This window comes from Platichthys flesus, chromosome 4, assembly GCF_949316205.1.
Source record: "Platichthys flesus chromosome 4, fPlaFle2.1, whole genome shotgun sequence".
Classification (NCBI taxonomy): Eukaryota; Metazoa; Chordata; class Actinopteri; order Pleuronectiformes; family Pleuronectidae; genus Platichthys; species Platichthys flesus.
Genome location: NC_084948.1, coordinates 6988076 through 7002513, shown reverse-complemented (window position 1 = coordinate 7002513; position 14438 = coordinate 6988076). Strand labels below are relative to the sequence as shown.

Below are 14438 nucleotides of genomic sequence, written 5' to 3'. Positions count from 1 at the left end.
GACGTGCTTTAATGTGTCGTGACACAATAGCCCGGCCCTATCTGTGGAAGATACCACTGTCTCTCTGACTCTTCTCTTGTAGACATGTACACATACACACACACACACAGGCACACACTTAGCCCAGCTGGAGCTGAAAGTGAACAGCAGCAGAGGCAGAATTGCTTATCACCTTTCACACCTCTCACTGTGAGGAATGACCTCTCAGACCTCGCGGAGACAGAGTGAGAAAGACAGAGAAAAGGCCGACAGATGGACAGGAGGAAGGAAAAGAAATTGGACTCAGGCTGCAGCCAGCGAAGGTGCAAATAGAGACGTGGTGAGAAAGAGACAGGGAGGCGGTTAGGCGCTGATGGATTAGAGGAGAGACGGAGAACAACAGCAGGAAAGACAGAGAGAGAAAGTGGTAGAACTGCTGGATCGGACACTGGAAAAAGAAAGAGGCAGAGCAAGGCAGAGGGAGGGAGATGAAGGAGAATCAGAACAGCTACGCAACGATGATGGGAGCCGACATGAAAGGATAGTGAGCCAAAGCAATAAGGGCATCCGATAACTCCCGCTCCACCTCCCTCCACTCTTACTTTCGAGAGCTTGACACAAGGTTTTGGGCAAATTAGTCCTTCACACTTGAGTGTGTCAGTGGAATCTATTAAAAGTCCATTATTTGAATTGCATACCCCTCTCTATTACAATCAAGTTAGAGGGAACTCTCAATCTGGCCTCAGTTTGCTGGCATGTCCAACAGAGCCAATTAAGCCTTATTAATTATGGAGGAACTCCAAATACGCACTAAAATACATAAATGTGCAAAAATCTCTCACTGAGGATTGCTGGCTGTAGTCCACCATCTTGAAGTCTGTATATACTTAATGTGTCAGTCATGCTGGTGCGTAATTAAAACCTAACTGCTATTGGAGCTCAAAAGAAGACGTAATATATTTACATAAAGTAAGAGCGTGCTAATTTAGAAAAGATCTGCTCTTAAAAAACGATCTTTGTTAGCTGCAAGCGTCAAGGACTAAAGCGAGCGTTTGCCCAATGTTCCCTCAAATATTGTGCCCTGTTGCGTTTCTCCCCTTCCCCTGTTTTGTTGGCAGGTGATAATCGTCCCACTGGTGGGGCCCTTGCCCAGAGTTCATTGCCAAAGGCGGCAGGGTGTATTCAGTAAACAAGAAATTAGCATGCAAATGGCGAGGGAGGAAGAGGACAGGGCTGGGAAGGCGAGAGTTTAGGGTCGCAGGTCAGACGCTCCTCAGACTTGATTGGGGACCTGTCAATCACCGGCAGCCCTGGGGCAGAGGCGCGCAACAAAGGGAACAAAGATGGCCGACAAAGAGAGTCCCCTCTCTCCCCCAACTTTAACTCTACATCCTTTTGGGGCATTGCTGGGGCGCCCCATAATTAATGGCGTGCCAATCATATGGTGGGTAATGCGGTGACTGACGGCCTCTTGGCTCGGCGAGAGGCCTGCTGCGGAGTGGAGGAACTTCACCTTGAAGACCTCAGCTCCCAACCGCTCGGCTGGCTCTCTGCCGCTTTAGGCGTTTTGCTGGGGGACACAAGAGATTTTACACGACTTTCCCTCAAGGCATCAGGCTTAAGTCAGCACTTCTCATCAGCACAATAAGCTTTTAAGTCCACCTTAACTGTGCCACTTAAAATGGAACGCCAAGAGCAGCGCAGTCCTGAGAGGAATCGTTGGCGGCACTTTTCAGCATGTGCTGTTGCCACGGCTGGTTAGGCACCAGCTTGCTGCCATTTTGGGACAAAAACAATTCACCCGCCCTTTCCTTTCCCTTTTTTTCTATCTCCTCCTGCCCACTATCCCCTCCTCATCCTCATCCTGAGAGACAAAGACAGACAGAGACCCACCAGGGAAGGTCCATCCTCCCCGCCGCTTGCCCCGGCTCAGATAAAGACACAGACGGTTCCCCAAGAGAGACAGAGAGGGGAAGACAGAGGGACGGGGTGAAAAAGGCCAGAGAGAAGGGGCGGGGATTAGGGAGAAAAGAGGGAGAGAGTATAGGAGCGAGGGAGGGAAAAAGAGAGCAGTTAAGAGGAACTAGCAGGAGAGTGACAGATGTGTCCAAAGTTGGCTGAGGAGAAAGAGGGCAAAGGGACAGTGACTGACATAAACAGCGAGTCAGAGGGATTCTCGGTGGGTGTCTCTGATGGGACTTTGGATAATGTGTCCAACATCAGTTCATATTTGCATAAACTCAAGAAGTCGTGCGTATGTGTGTGTCTGTGTGTGGGTGTACTTTTAATTTGTCTCGGTGGAGATGCCTTTGCATGTGCAGGGTAAAGAAGAGGGGTAGCTCAGAGCTAATTAAATCACTACGGGACAGAGATGGATGGCCTAACACACAATCGTGTACACACACACACACACACACACACACACACACACACACACACACACACACACACAGACACACACCATTGCTCATGTTCCCTCGAGACCCCCCTGCTGTGTCGGGCTGTGATGTGCATCGTTTACCTCCATAATCATCTGCCTTTCATTCTCTCACTCTCTCCCTCTCCCCCTCTCTCTAGGTAAGCCAGTGATGATAATCACAGAGTACATGGAAAACGGATCGCTGGATGCATTCCTGAGGGTCAGTCATGCGTTTCTGTCTGTGCACATGTGTGCATGTGTTTGAGTGTGTGATACGAGTGTAGATGCCTGATCCCCTCTTATCGCTGAAATGTCATCCACCGAAATTACAAGCGTTTGTTCGCAAACATTCGCCCTAATCTTGATCGACTTACTGTTTTTCTGACGAGGAGGTTGGCAGAGGTTTCATTTCCAGGAATAAACTACCCTTACAGTAGATGCTTAGATACTTGATTCAGTATATATACATGCCTAATTAATTACTCAACAAAGAAGAAAACAATGAAAGAAAAAGGAAAAAGGAAGAGAAAAGTTTTCCTGTCTTTGTATCAGTCACACAGCTGTACTCTAAGAACATTTTTAAATGTTTAAATATGTCTCTGTAACTATAACCCTTTGTATGACTCATTCAACACTTGTGAAAGCAGTTAAGAACAATTGGAGGTTTGATATATCCCCAAGATCATCTGTAAAAGGGAGCTTCTCTATAATATTGTTTAGTCTCGACTTTACTGTAAAGTCCCTCAGGATAATGTGCATTGTGATTCTATGCGATAAAATAAATTGTATTGTTAATATTATATAGTTGTTATACATGTGCAAATTAGCTCATCTGTTAATAAATTTATCATAAGCTTCATAACAGTAAAATACATTTTCTTTAAAAAAAGTAACACATCCAGGTTTAAAACATTCATGTTGTTCTGAGTTATTGGTGTTTATGTTTATGCACTGCTTCTAAAAGCTAAAACGGGCTTTTAAAAAGAACATGGTTAAAAAAAAAAAAAAAAAGCTTAAACAATTTGCAAAGCATTGTTATAAAACGTTACTTACTGACTTTACATTTTTGTCACTGCTAAATGTGTGTTATGGTGTGTTTGTTTAGTTCTTATATCCCAAAAAAGTCAAATAATTAAAGCTTAATAATTTTAGTTAAATCTAATATGCAGCATTTCATAGTCATTTAAAACGAAAGATAATTTATTTTTCCTTTTTAAGCTGAACAGTAAAGTACAACTTATCAGTAAAACCAATAAATCAGTGAAGTTACTGCAGTTGAATGTCAAACACAATTCAAAACGTTTAAGATGCAGGACTCCAGGATTAAACTCTGTCTTCCTCTCTGCAGAAGAACGACGGGCGCTTCACAGTCATTCAGCTGGTCGGTATTCTGCGTGGCATCGCGTCGGGCATGAAGTACCTGTCAGACATGAGCTACGTTCACCGTGACCTCGCGGCTCGCAACATCCTGGTCAACAGCAACCTGGTGTGCAAGGTGTCCGACTTCGGCATGTCCCGCGTGCTGGAGGACGACCCCGAGGCTGCATACACCACGAGGGTGAGTTTGTGTGTGTGTGTGTGTGTGTGTGTACAAGCAAGCACACGTCAGCGGAGTGTCTGCGTGTGTCACCTTACTTGTCGACTTTGTCAGATTTCATTAATCAGCCCATCTTTCAATTACAGGGAGGGAAGATCCCCATCCGTTGGACGGCCCCAGAGGCCATCGCGTACAGGAAGTTCACCTCGGCCAGCGACGTGTGGAGCTACGGCATCGTCATGTGGGAGGTGATGTCATACGGCGAGCGACCATACTGGGACATGAGTAACCAAGACGTAAGTCTGGAGAAATGTAATCGCATGCGGACCATCATGAACGTTATACAGCTTGAATTAGTGTGTGATATTACAGCTCAGACAATGATTCCCAGTTACTGTCCAACATTTTTAAGATACTTCATCATTTTAACTTGGTTAGATAATCAAATTATCTCCAGGGGTGATAAAATACCAGCAGTATATTCTATTTTCTCGTTACACTTTGAATGCACGAGTCTAATGCCACTAATGATGATGAAGGATTTAATTTATGCATAACCAAATGTCTTGCGTTGGAGGCCAAAGTAAGGTGATACAAAATAAGAACAAGGTATAAAATTAAAGGAAAAAAAGAACATAGCTGGGATCAATCTGCCTGCAGTGTTTACTACAGTTTGACACTCGCCAGAAAAACTGTGAAAGAAAGTGACTGACAGCACTACTCTACTGTTCAGGTCATCAAGGCTATTGATGAGGGCTATCGGCTGCCCCCGCCCATGGACTGCCCTGTGGCACTCCACCAGCTCATGTTGGACTGTTGGCAGAGAGAGAGGGCCGACCGGCCAAAGTTTGGACAGATTGTCAACATGCTGGACAAGCTGATCCGTAACCCCAACAGTCTGAAGAGGACCGGGGGAGAGACCGCAGTCAGGTGAGGGGGCATCTGCGCACACAAACAGACACACAACAGAGGTTATGTTAGGTTGTAGAATCACAGATTAAAAAAAGTTCATTCTATCCCGGTGGTTGACAGGTTAGAGGTTGAGCTCCCCTCAAGCAATGATAAATATGAGGGATCTCAAAACAATTTCCAGGAGATTAGCCGGAAACAAACCAATTTCTACTACTCAAAAACTATTTATTTTGCTTCAAGGCATCTAATCTTTTTCTAGTGAATGGCTACATTCTGTTTAGCTCCTCAGGCCTGTACATCGGGATATTAAATAAAAGGTTACTTCAGTAGATATTTCTTAAACTATAGAAAAAGTTTGTAAGTTTGACACATTTGTTGATAAAATCAATGTAATATATATTTAAGGTATTAATTTCTACTAAAAAACTATTATATAACTTAATTTCATGTATTTATTACCTAAACTAATAATAAGACGAAACTACAACTAAAAGAATCTTTTTAGCACAGTTGCTTCCATCATCAGATGGAGCAGCTGTGTAGAAATTATTTAAAAGTCTTGGTTTTTCAACCTGACAACCAACAAAGATGTTGTTAATTGAATCAATGTCAGTGTGTTTGTTCACATTGCAATTTGCATAAACACACATTGACTTATCTGCTAAACTCACAAGTTCCCACTCGATATATGCAGCCTAATAACTGTTTTTTTTTTTTTAAATGAACACCACACACACACACACACACACACACACACACACACTATCCTGTTCTATCGCTGGTATTTACATTCACCATTAAACATTATCTACCAGCGACGTGTGGCTCTTTTCAGCACAAACAGCCTCCTATAATGGATTTCTCTGCAAACTGTCTTTAATGGTGCTGTACACTGAGGAATGTAGCTGCTCTAACAGCGGGGGAGAGTTACGACAGAACGCAGAGTTAAAAAACAAACATGACCCAACAGCTCCACCATCATTACTCTCGAGTGGCTAAACGTGTTAAGAATGACCTACGCATGTTTACAGACTCGACACTGGCCAGCGGGAGTCTGTTTGAGTTTAACAAGTGTGTGAGCGCGCAAATGTGGATGCACACACGCACGCTCACACACTCACCTAATGGGACTCATTGAGAGAGGGGGGGAGCCCTTATAGTGTAATTACAGGAACCGAATCCTGTGAATGCTGTTTTTATGTTAAAAGAGGGAAGGAGAATGTGTGTGTGTGTGTGTTTGAAGAGGTCTTGCTGTGCACACGCCTTTTCACCTACTGAGTAGAGATGACTTCTCAAGAGTCTGACACCCTGTTCTCACAGTGCAAGTCAACATCCTTTTCTAAAAACAAGAGAGCATGCTAAAGAGAGAGATAGTGAGTGAGAGAGTCACCAGAGCAGGACGAGGCCGCCACCGGCTCAAACTCATTCCCCGTGTAAATGTTTCATGGTCGATGGCGCTGCCGGTTAGCTCGACTGAAGGGAAAGACGTGCAAAAGAAAGCGGGAGGTGAATGTGCTGATGAATATCTGAATATGAGGAGGAACTCAACCAAGTGGTAAAAACTATACTAAAGTGAGACCAGGTTGTGGTTTCTGTAAAATATGGTTTAACTAACTGTGTGGCTCACACCCAGGAGGAACTGTGTTTGACTTGGCTCCGTCTCTGGCAGGACTCACAAAACAGCGACACAAAACAGAGCTGAATCTGATCCCATCGGGGAGGGAAACGGCCGAGAGAAATGTAGCATGGTGCATTTTACAGCTTGAGGGCTGCTCTCCGTAAACGCATGTGTATGTGTCATTGGAGGAAACTAATTCCCATAATGCTGCCGCTTCTGTAGTTGTCATGAATCAGTGGATTTCCAGAATGTGTGAGAAAGCAGATCATTACCTTTCAAGTCAAATGCACTTCAACAGAATGTAACTTTTATCGTCTGTTTGCACAGACACTTGCACACATCTTAGGTTTGGCAGCTTCAAACACCGACTCTAGATACAGAACCACACTGAGAGTTGAGACGACAACCATCAAGCTTCAATGAAAGTAATCGTCAATGATTCCCTTATCCCTTTCTCTCCTCCACTCACAACAGGCCCAAAACCACCCTATTGGAGCCCGGGAGCCCAGAGGCGTCCTCGGCCGTGGGAACAGTGGAGGACTGGCTGCAGGCCATCGGCATGGAGCGATACATCGACAACTTCACTGCTGCCGGCTACACCACTCCAGAGGCTGTGGTCCACATGACACAAGAGTGAGTGGGAAGGGGAGGAAACGAGAGAGCGGAAAAATAAATAGAAGAAAATGGGAAAGAAGGGAAAAGATGAGACAGAAAAGGTTTTTATATCAAGTGAATTGAATTTTATAAAAGTGTATTTTCACCTTACACATATGGTCCCACTTTGAGAAAGTGACCCCAGATAATTCCCAACATTTTGTAAAGAATATGCCGAAAGTAGGTTTCATTCATTATTCATGGTATGAAACGTTCACTTTTTTCAAGAATAACGCTTTAATGGATATTAACACTGGTAAAGAAACAAATAGCTTTTTCATCCCTGGAAAAAACACATTTCACAATATTTTCAAATTATTTGTTGTAGCAGGGTAGTAGACTTTTATGTCTACAACTTTTTAAAAGAAATTATTACAAAAACAGAAATTCAATCTTTGAATTAAAAAAAAAAAATTGCAGTGCACACTTACACCACATCCCATCCCTTTCTCAGTAACTTGAATGGTGAAGTGGTCTGAGACTTTCCTCACTGTATACATGTGTTAAATGTTTCTAAGTCGCTGTCACATGTCTTCTATATATTTTTTTTTTTACGATCAGAATTGCTGCTTTGGCAACTAAAATTCCAGCTAAAGTGTCAGGCCTGTTTCCTGTGGAAGGCTGTAAAATCCATTATGTGTATCAGGCCTTCATGTGTTTGTTATTGTTGTCCGCTCTCCTAAAAGGCCTCTCTACCTTTTTTTCTTTTTTAGGGACATGGCTCGCATAGGTATCTCCTCAGCAGCTCACCAGAACAAGATCCTGACCAGCGTCCAGGGAATGCTGTCCCAAATGCAACAGTTGCAAGGCAGAATGGTTCCTGTCTGACAGATTCGCGCTAAAAACAAAAAAGGGAAAAGGAAGCAAAGCGACTTCGTTTCTTATGAAAAAATAAATAAATAAATAACAAAAAATATGAAATATAAAAAAAGGGACAAATAAACTATGAAGAAATAGTTTACCTCATCCATGCACTTTAAATTGGATCTAAAAGAAAAGAAGACATTGATGAAGACGAAAAAAAGTGAAAATGGCACTTTTTTTTTTAATCAGACCTTTACCATCCCCATTTTTTTAGTTTTTTGGGAAAACGGGGCACTTCTGTCTGCAGCGTTTATGGATAGATGAAGGGACGGCTGGAAAAGTGCTTCCGAGAGGCCAATCTGGAGTGCCTTTAATGGTCTGGAAGGAAAAGAAGAGGGGGGAACCATACCTCTCTCCCTCGTCACGGGCAGTGTGTTGTTTCTGGAACTTTCTTTCTGGAATAATCCGCAGAGCAGATTTTTTTGATTTCCTGTGACTGTGTTTATTGTACATGAATAGATTCTGTGGGACTCTCCGGCTGCCCCAGCCACCATTGTTCTCTCTCTCAGCTGGATCTGCTTGGTATCTCACAGACAAAATGGAGGATCCTAACCCATCAGATATAAACAGAACATCTCTGAGAGGTTGAGGGTTGGATTCCGAGGGGAGATGGCTTTGCAGGGAGGGCTTCTTTTTGCTTTTTTGCTCTGTCCTGGCCTTGTTTATCTCCCAGAACGCCGTGTTGTGTTGCCCTCAGGACGCTGCTGAGAATGTGTTTGATCTTCCAGAGGAGCCATCCCGCTCCCCTGTCTTCCCAAAAATGCTCTCCCACACCTCAGATAAACACACAATTTGGATTCTTCGATTCATCATCCCATCTGGATCAAAGCGCCCGGCCCAGAGCCGCCGGGACCCAGCGCTTCCTCGCCACTTTTGATAGACAGCCGTCTGGACCACTTGAATTGCCGTTGTGAACTGGAATGCGAGAGTGAAGGAATTCATTGGCAGGATTTACTCGGACAAAAGGATACAACGGAGGCAATCTGGATGCAGAGGAAATCAGAACCATCAGCATGATCATCGCCAAGAAAAGGCACTCACCTTCAATCACTCCATCATGAAGGTGAGGATCAATGGTGTTGTACTTTTTAGCTTCATGCCCAAAGAAGGCCCATTAAAACATAACAAATGAAGTTATTGGAGTGAATCTCCCTTAATTAGTGCAGCATGCTTCTAGTATGTATGTCTCGCCACCAAGAGACAATAAGAATCATTAGACCCTGCGCCTCCCAATCACTTGCCCCTCCAGAAACTGTGTTAATTAACAAGCAGATCGAGCCACTGCACACAGCCAGAGCAGATCAATAGCCACTGGTCTGTGATCAGTCTGCAATGCTGCTTCTCTTAGTATCTTAATGAAAACAATGAATCAGCTGCCGACTCCCAGTCAGACAAACGCAGCCCACCAGAGCTGGGCCACACTTTCCAGGGAAGACAGAAGGGGTGTTTTAGTATATTAGATAATAAATTGTTCTCTCTATGGTTTTAACCCGTGATTTTCTTTTTTTATGTGGAACTGATAATTTTTGCAGATAAATCCAACACAAGTTAAGTAAACACGGATTTAGCTTACTTTGCAAGTTCAAGACTGACAGTTACATTAACAACATTATTTGATTTAAGTTTCTTTGCTCATATATTAGTTTATTTGATTTTCTCATTACATTGTTTTGTCATTTAATCAGCTACACCTCTACAACTAACTCTGCAATAAATAAAAATAATTGAGATTAATCTGCCTAATTTACTATTTTCCCAAATTATCTTTTGGTCTAAAAAATTTCAGAAAAGAGTGATTTTTTTCCCCAGAGCCTAAGGTAAATATAAATTCTTATTTAGATAGGTAACTATAAAACACTTCAAATCCTCTCTCTCTCGAAGAAGAAGCAATTGTTTGACATTTTGGTTAAAAAATACTAAGATAATATTGGCATGAATTTTGTTTTCTGACAAATGACTAATTGATTAATTGGGAAATCGTTTCGGTTGAATTTTATGTCATTTTATAGATTAAATATTAAAAACCGAGAAGTATAATACATGTTATTTTTCGAGTAGAATAGAATGGAATGGAAAAGAATAGAATAGAATAGAATAGAATAGAAATCCTTCTTGAATTAGAAGATGTCTACGGATACAAAGTTTTTAGTAACAAGAAGGAATATATATGATAAATATTATGAGTTGTTGAGATATAAATCATCAATGTTTCCGCTTGAGCAATGTTGAAGGATTTATTTCAGCTGGCCTTAGAACAAAGTAAGTCACTTACTGTTGAATCCATACATGGAGAAATCATCTAATACACAAGCTGATTAAATGTGCATTGTCGTGCTCTTGATGTGTGCCAGTAAATCAAGGGCATGTTTCATATATTATATACACAAAACAGCATGTGGTGCACATGAGTTAATACATCAAAATCCATATTTGAGCCCTGGGCGGCCGCTTGCACTCTCTGGACGCTCTGGCTTTGGCACTCAATTTTGTTTAGCGGATGAGTCGAATGTTCCATCGAGTTAGAGCTGGAGAGTAGAATATTGTTGGTCAGGAATGGATGCCAAGCTTAAATTGTTTATATTCAAAACCACCATGACTGATGCAGCCTCCCTTTTTCTCCCCCCTCCTTTTCTTTCTCCCCAGCTGCTGCCGTCCATCATAAACAGGATTCTGGCCTTGCTCGCCACAACCAGAATTCTTCCTCCTCTTCCTCTTTGTCTTCCTCCTCCTGCTACCCCCCCTCCTGCTCTCCTCGGAGAATACTCCAACACAGAGATGACAAATCCATCCCCCAGCGTGTGGGACGTCCACCCTCACAACACGTCAACTTGACAAGCTAGCCAACGTCCGCTTGTGGCCATCCAGTGATGTACTGGAATTACTATGAATGACTTAACAACATAAAAAGAGACAATACGAAGAATGTAATATAATAGAGAAGCCCTGCTCCAGCGGATAATGTGCTTTTATTTTGAAGGCCTCATTTTATTTTGTGAAATTTTCTTAGTTTTTTTATTGCTTAGTTCCGTTTGCATGTAAAGTAACAAGTGCTTGATTTGAGTGTGCGGATGTGATGGCGTGTGTGCATGGATGACTGTATGGTTGGGCGTGTGTGTGAGTGTGTTAATGATTGAAAACGTCTTTGAAGTATCAGTAACTGTGTGTTTTCATGCCACTGTGGAGAAGGAAGAGATAACTGAGTTGTATTCTTTTTTATATAAAAAAACATGAACCGATTTTGCTTTTGTGTCTAAAAAAACTATGTACATTTTTATAATTTTGGCTCCAGACCTGCAAAACTCTACTCGACAGCGTTTTATTAAACAGCTTTCTGGAATGCAACCAATTTCTGCTTTGGACAGTAACAGTTGCTCACAAGCAGACACACAACAGACGTACACTGGAGTTTGGACTCCGATATAAGTGAAGGCGGACACGTAGGAGCCAGCTCTCTGTTGAAGTGGGAGCAGTTTAAAATGTCGCACCTGTACACAACAATGGATCAGAGATGAGAGGAAAGAAGTGTTAAAGAAGAGAAAACTGCTGGTTATTTTGAAATTTTCCACACGTCATATCGCTACAGATTTAACTCAACGGACTATATTCATTTTTTTCCCTTTATCTCTTCAAAAGTAAACTTATGTGAATGTCTTTGAACTCGTAAGTGACACTTCATATAATTCAGAAAACACCTCCGTCCTTAATGACAGCTCGACTGCTCTTTCCTGTTTTGGCAACATGTTTTTTTTTTCTTTTGGGTTTTATCTATCGTAAAAGGACCTGTTTGGAAATATGCAAGACATGTTGGGAAGGAGAAGGAAACCAGAATGTACTGTAAAATACTTTGTTCCTCTACTTTAATGTCGGAAGATTTGAAAAATTCAAATGAGAAAAAAAAATAATTAACAAACGCCAGAGTTATTGTTTGTCATTTTACACCTTCCGATGCCATATGATTCAGCCATGTAGATCTAACATTCTCTCGATCGTTATTGTACTTTTATTTTGACATGATCATCATTTTTTGGCTTTGTTTTTATTTGTTTTATTTTGTTTTTGTCAAGGAGCTCTAGGTACATGTAACTTATGTCATTTATTTATGTCCTTTTATATCTAGTTTGTAAAATAATAGCCTAAAGTGAAGAAAATAAAAGGGGTGCCAAAGTGCATTCTTATTAAAGTAGAAACCATATTACACTGTGCCTGCCTCTCATTCACACATACACACACACATACACACACCCACACATGCATGCTCTCTCTCTCGCTCTCTCTCTCTCTCCACACACACACACACACACTGCAGTATCGGACACAAAGGTCATCATCAGTTATTGCAGTTATTATGTCTATAGAGAAGAGCTGATTACCTCACCATTATTCATTGATTACTCCATTGTATGATTGAACATAATAGAGGTGTTACATAACTGAAAAAGGAGGCCAAGGTAAAACATCAAGCGATTTCTTGGCCTTGTTTCTGCCTTCTTATTTATACTGTCACTCCCTTCACTCCCTGTAACTTCAACAACACGCACAAACACACACACACACACACAATAAAAAAGGGCAAACGGTTGGCAGTTTGTTCCCTCTGCACCACATGTTAAGCAGATATCATGACTCTGGATTTCACGACTTGGCCCTTAGCTCCTCTCAGGCCTTGAGGCAGCAGCGAGCGTTGCTCACTTGGCACAGTGCATGTGTGTGTGTGGACTCATGTGTGTGTTTAATCAGAACAACATCTGCTTCCTGCACTCATTTCCAGCAGCGATAAACCGCTGATTGTCCTGAGTCTTTGATAAGGGCCTGGTAGAGACGGAGGAGAAGAAAGGACAGTTTTAGAAACGGAGCTCAGGCGAACGTTGAGCCAATTGCCGTTTTACACATGTCCTGAAAAATCACCAGCATAAGGCATGCATACATTAAAAGCTCTGAAGTTTGCAGTGGGAGATATGTATCTGCCTCAGAGGGAATGTGTGCCTCCTTCGGAGATTGTTGGCTGGCCTAGAGAGGAAGACGGAAGAAGATTAGTGAGGCTGAGATTTGCCGCAAACTGATGCTTTTTCGTATAACTTGGCCTTAAAGTTGAATTAAAAATTGGAAGAAAAATAGTAGCTGTAAAAGCCTGCATGTATATACAAATGCTATTCTAACCATGGAGCCAGTAATTTACTAGACACTAGACAAAATTTTAAAAATAGGATAGGAAAGGTCAGGATCATCAAAATCACAACCTATCCTCAAGGGCCATCCTTAGAGCCACACTTCATGAATGACTAGAGAAGAGAAGTAGAGAGTGTGTTCTTCAAAGAAACGGGGGAAGCAAGACAAAGAAAAGTGCTGGATGCAGCCGTGACTGAAAGCTAAACAAAGAGGGCAGAAAAATCCCAGACTGTGAGAGCAGGTCTCATGGAAAGGAAACTGCGCCTGTCTGGTCTAACCAGAGTGAGTGGAGTGACCCCTCTGTCAGCGAAGAATATCTCTTTACTTCAGTCACTTAGGGGGATGGCTCAAGGAAACAGTCTTCCAGGTATTCCAAACCAGTGATACCTCTGTCATGGTAACTACAGGTGTTTGGGGTTCTTTGTACCGAGTCGAGCTTCACTGAACTTTGAATAAACAGGTGAACAGAAGCAGTGGCTTCAGGGTTTATTAGTCTGAGTCCTGCAGCCAGTCTCAATTACTGCACTTTATAGTTTCAGAGAGAAAGCCGGAACAGCATCACCACAGCCCAACCAAAATCCCCTTCCACACAGCCAGGTCTAGAACGGGCACCGCACTCTCAAATAGAAAAGAAGCCTGTGGCTGGACAGAGCAATGTCACTACACTGGATCTTACAAAGCCTACAATACTGGACTTCACCAGATACCTCACATTCAATAACTCTGATTGGGCTAAAGGCCAAAATAAACTTCATCCGGGGATCATTAGTAACCACACCTCAACCTTATATCATTTGCCATAACCACAACATTTTTGCAACATTAATCATTCAATAGTTGTCAGGGGCAGCTATTGTAGAGAGCATAAAGCTGAAAAACTCTGGCACTAAATATAATCGAGAGTCATTCAGTATTGATGCTCTTCTCTGGCAATAGAGTTACATTATTCACAGAAATATAAAAAATAGCCTCAGCTAACTTGTCTCAGCTGTGACGACCCAATCAGATCTCAATACAGTGAGATCTCTTACTTTTATTGCCAAACAAGGGGGATAAAATGAAGACAGAGTCAAGAGATAATAATCACACCACTTTAGATCCTCTTTTATAGACACACACACACACACACACACACACACACACACACACACACAAACACACACACTTTTGTCAACCAATCTAATTAAGAAACCTTTAGGTGAAGTGCCAGCCCTTCAAACTGGCTTAACCCCCGCAGCTCCATACTGTCACTGCAGTTCTTTTCATCAGGTCACTTTGTTTCATAATTC

General features: G+C 42.2%; 1 protein-coding gene across 2 annotated transcripts in view; it reads left to right on the top strand.

Moving 5' to 3' along the window:
* The window catches only part of epha4l (eph receptor A4, like), a 52501-nt gene extending 40326 nt beyond the window's left edge, over positions 1-12175 (top strand). For both annotated transcript variants that reach the window (XM_062386150.1, XM_062386149.1), the window contains exons 12-18: positions 2557-2618; positions 3747-3956; positions 4082-4231; positions 4669-4865; positions 6940-7098; positions 7833-9046; positions 10627-12175. In XM_062386150.1, coding sequence (XP_062242134.1) covers positions 2557-2618; positions 3747-3956; positions 4082-4231; positions 4669-4865; positions 6940-7098; positions 7833-7947 — 893 coding nt within the window. In that variant the 3' untranslated portion in view covers positions 7948-9046; positions 10627-12175. The remainder of the gene's footprint in view (positions 1-2556; positions 2619-3746; positions 3957-4081; positions 4232-4668; positions 4866-6939; positions 7099-7832; positions 9047-10626) is intronic.
* The last annotated feature ends 2263 nt before the right edge of the window (positions 12176-14438 follow it).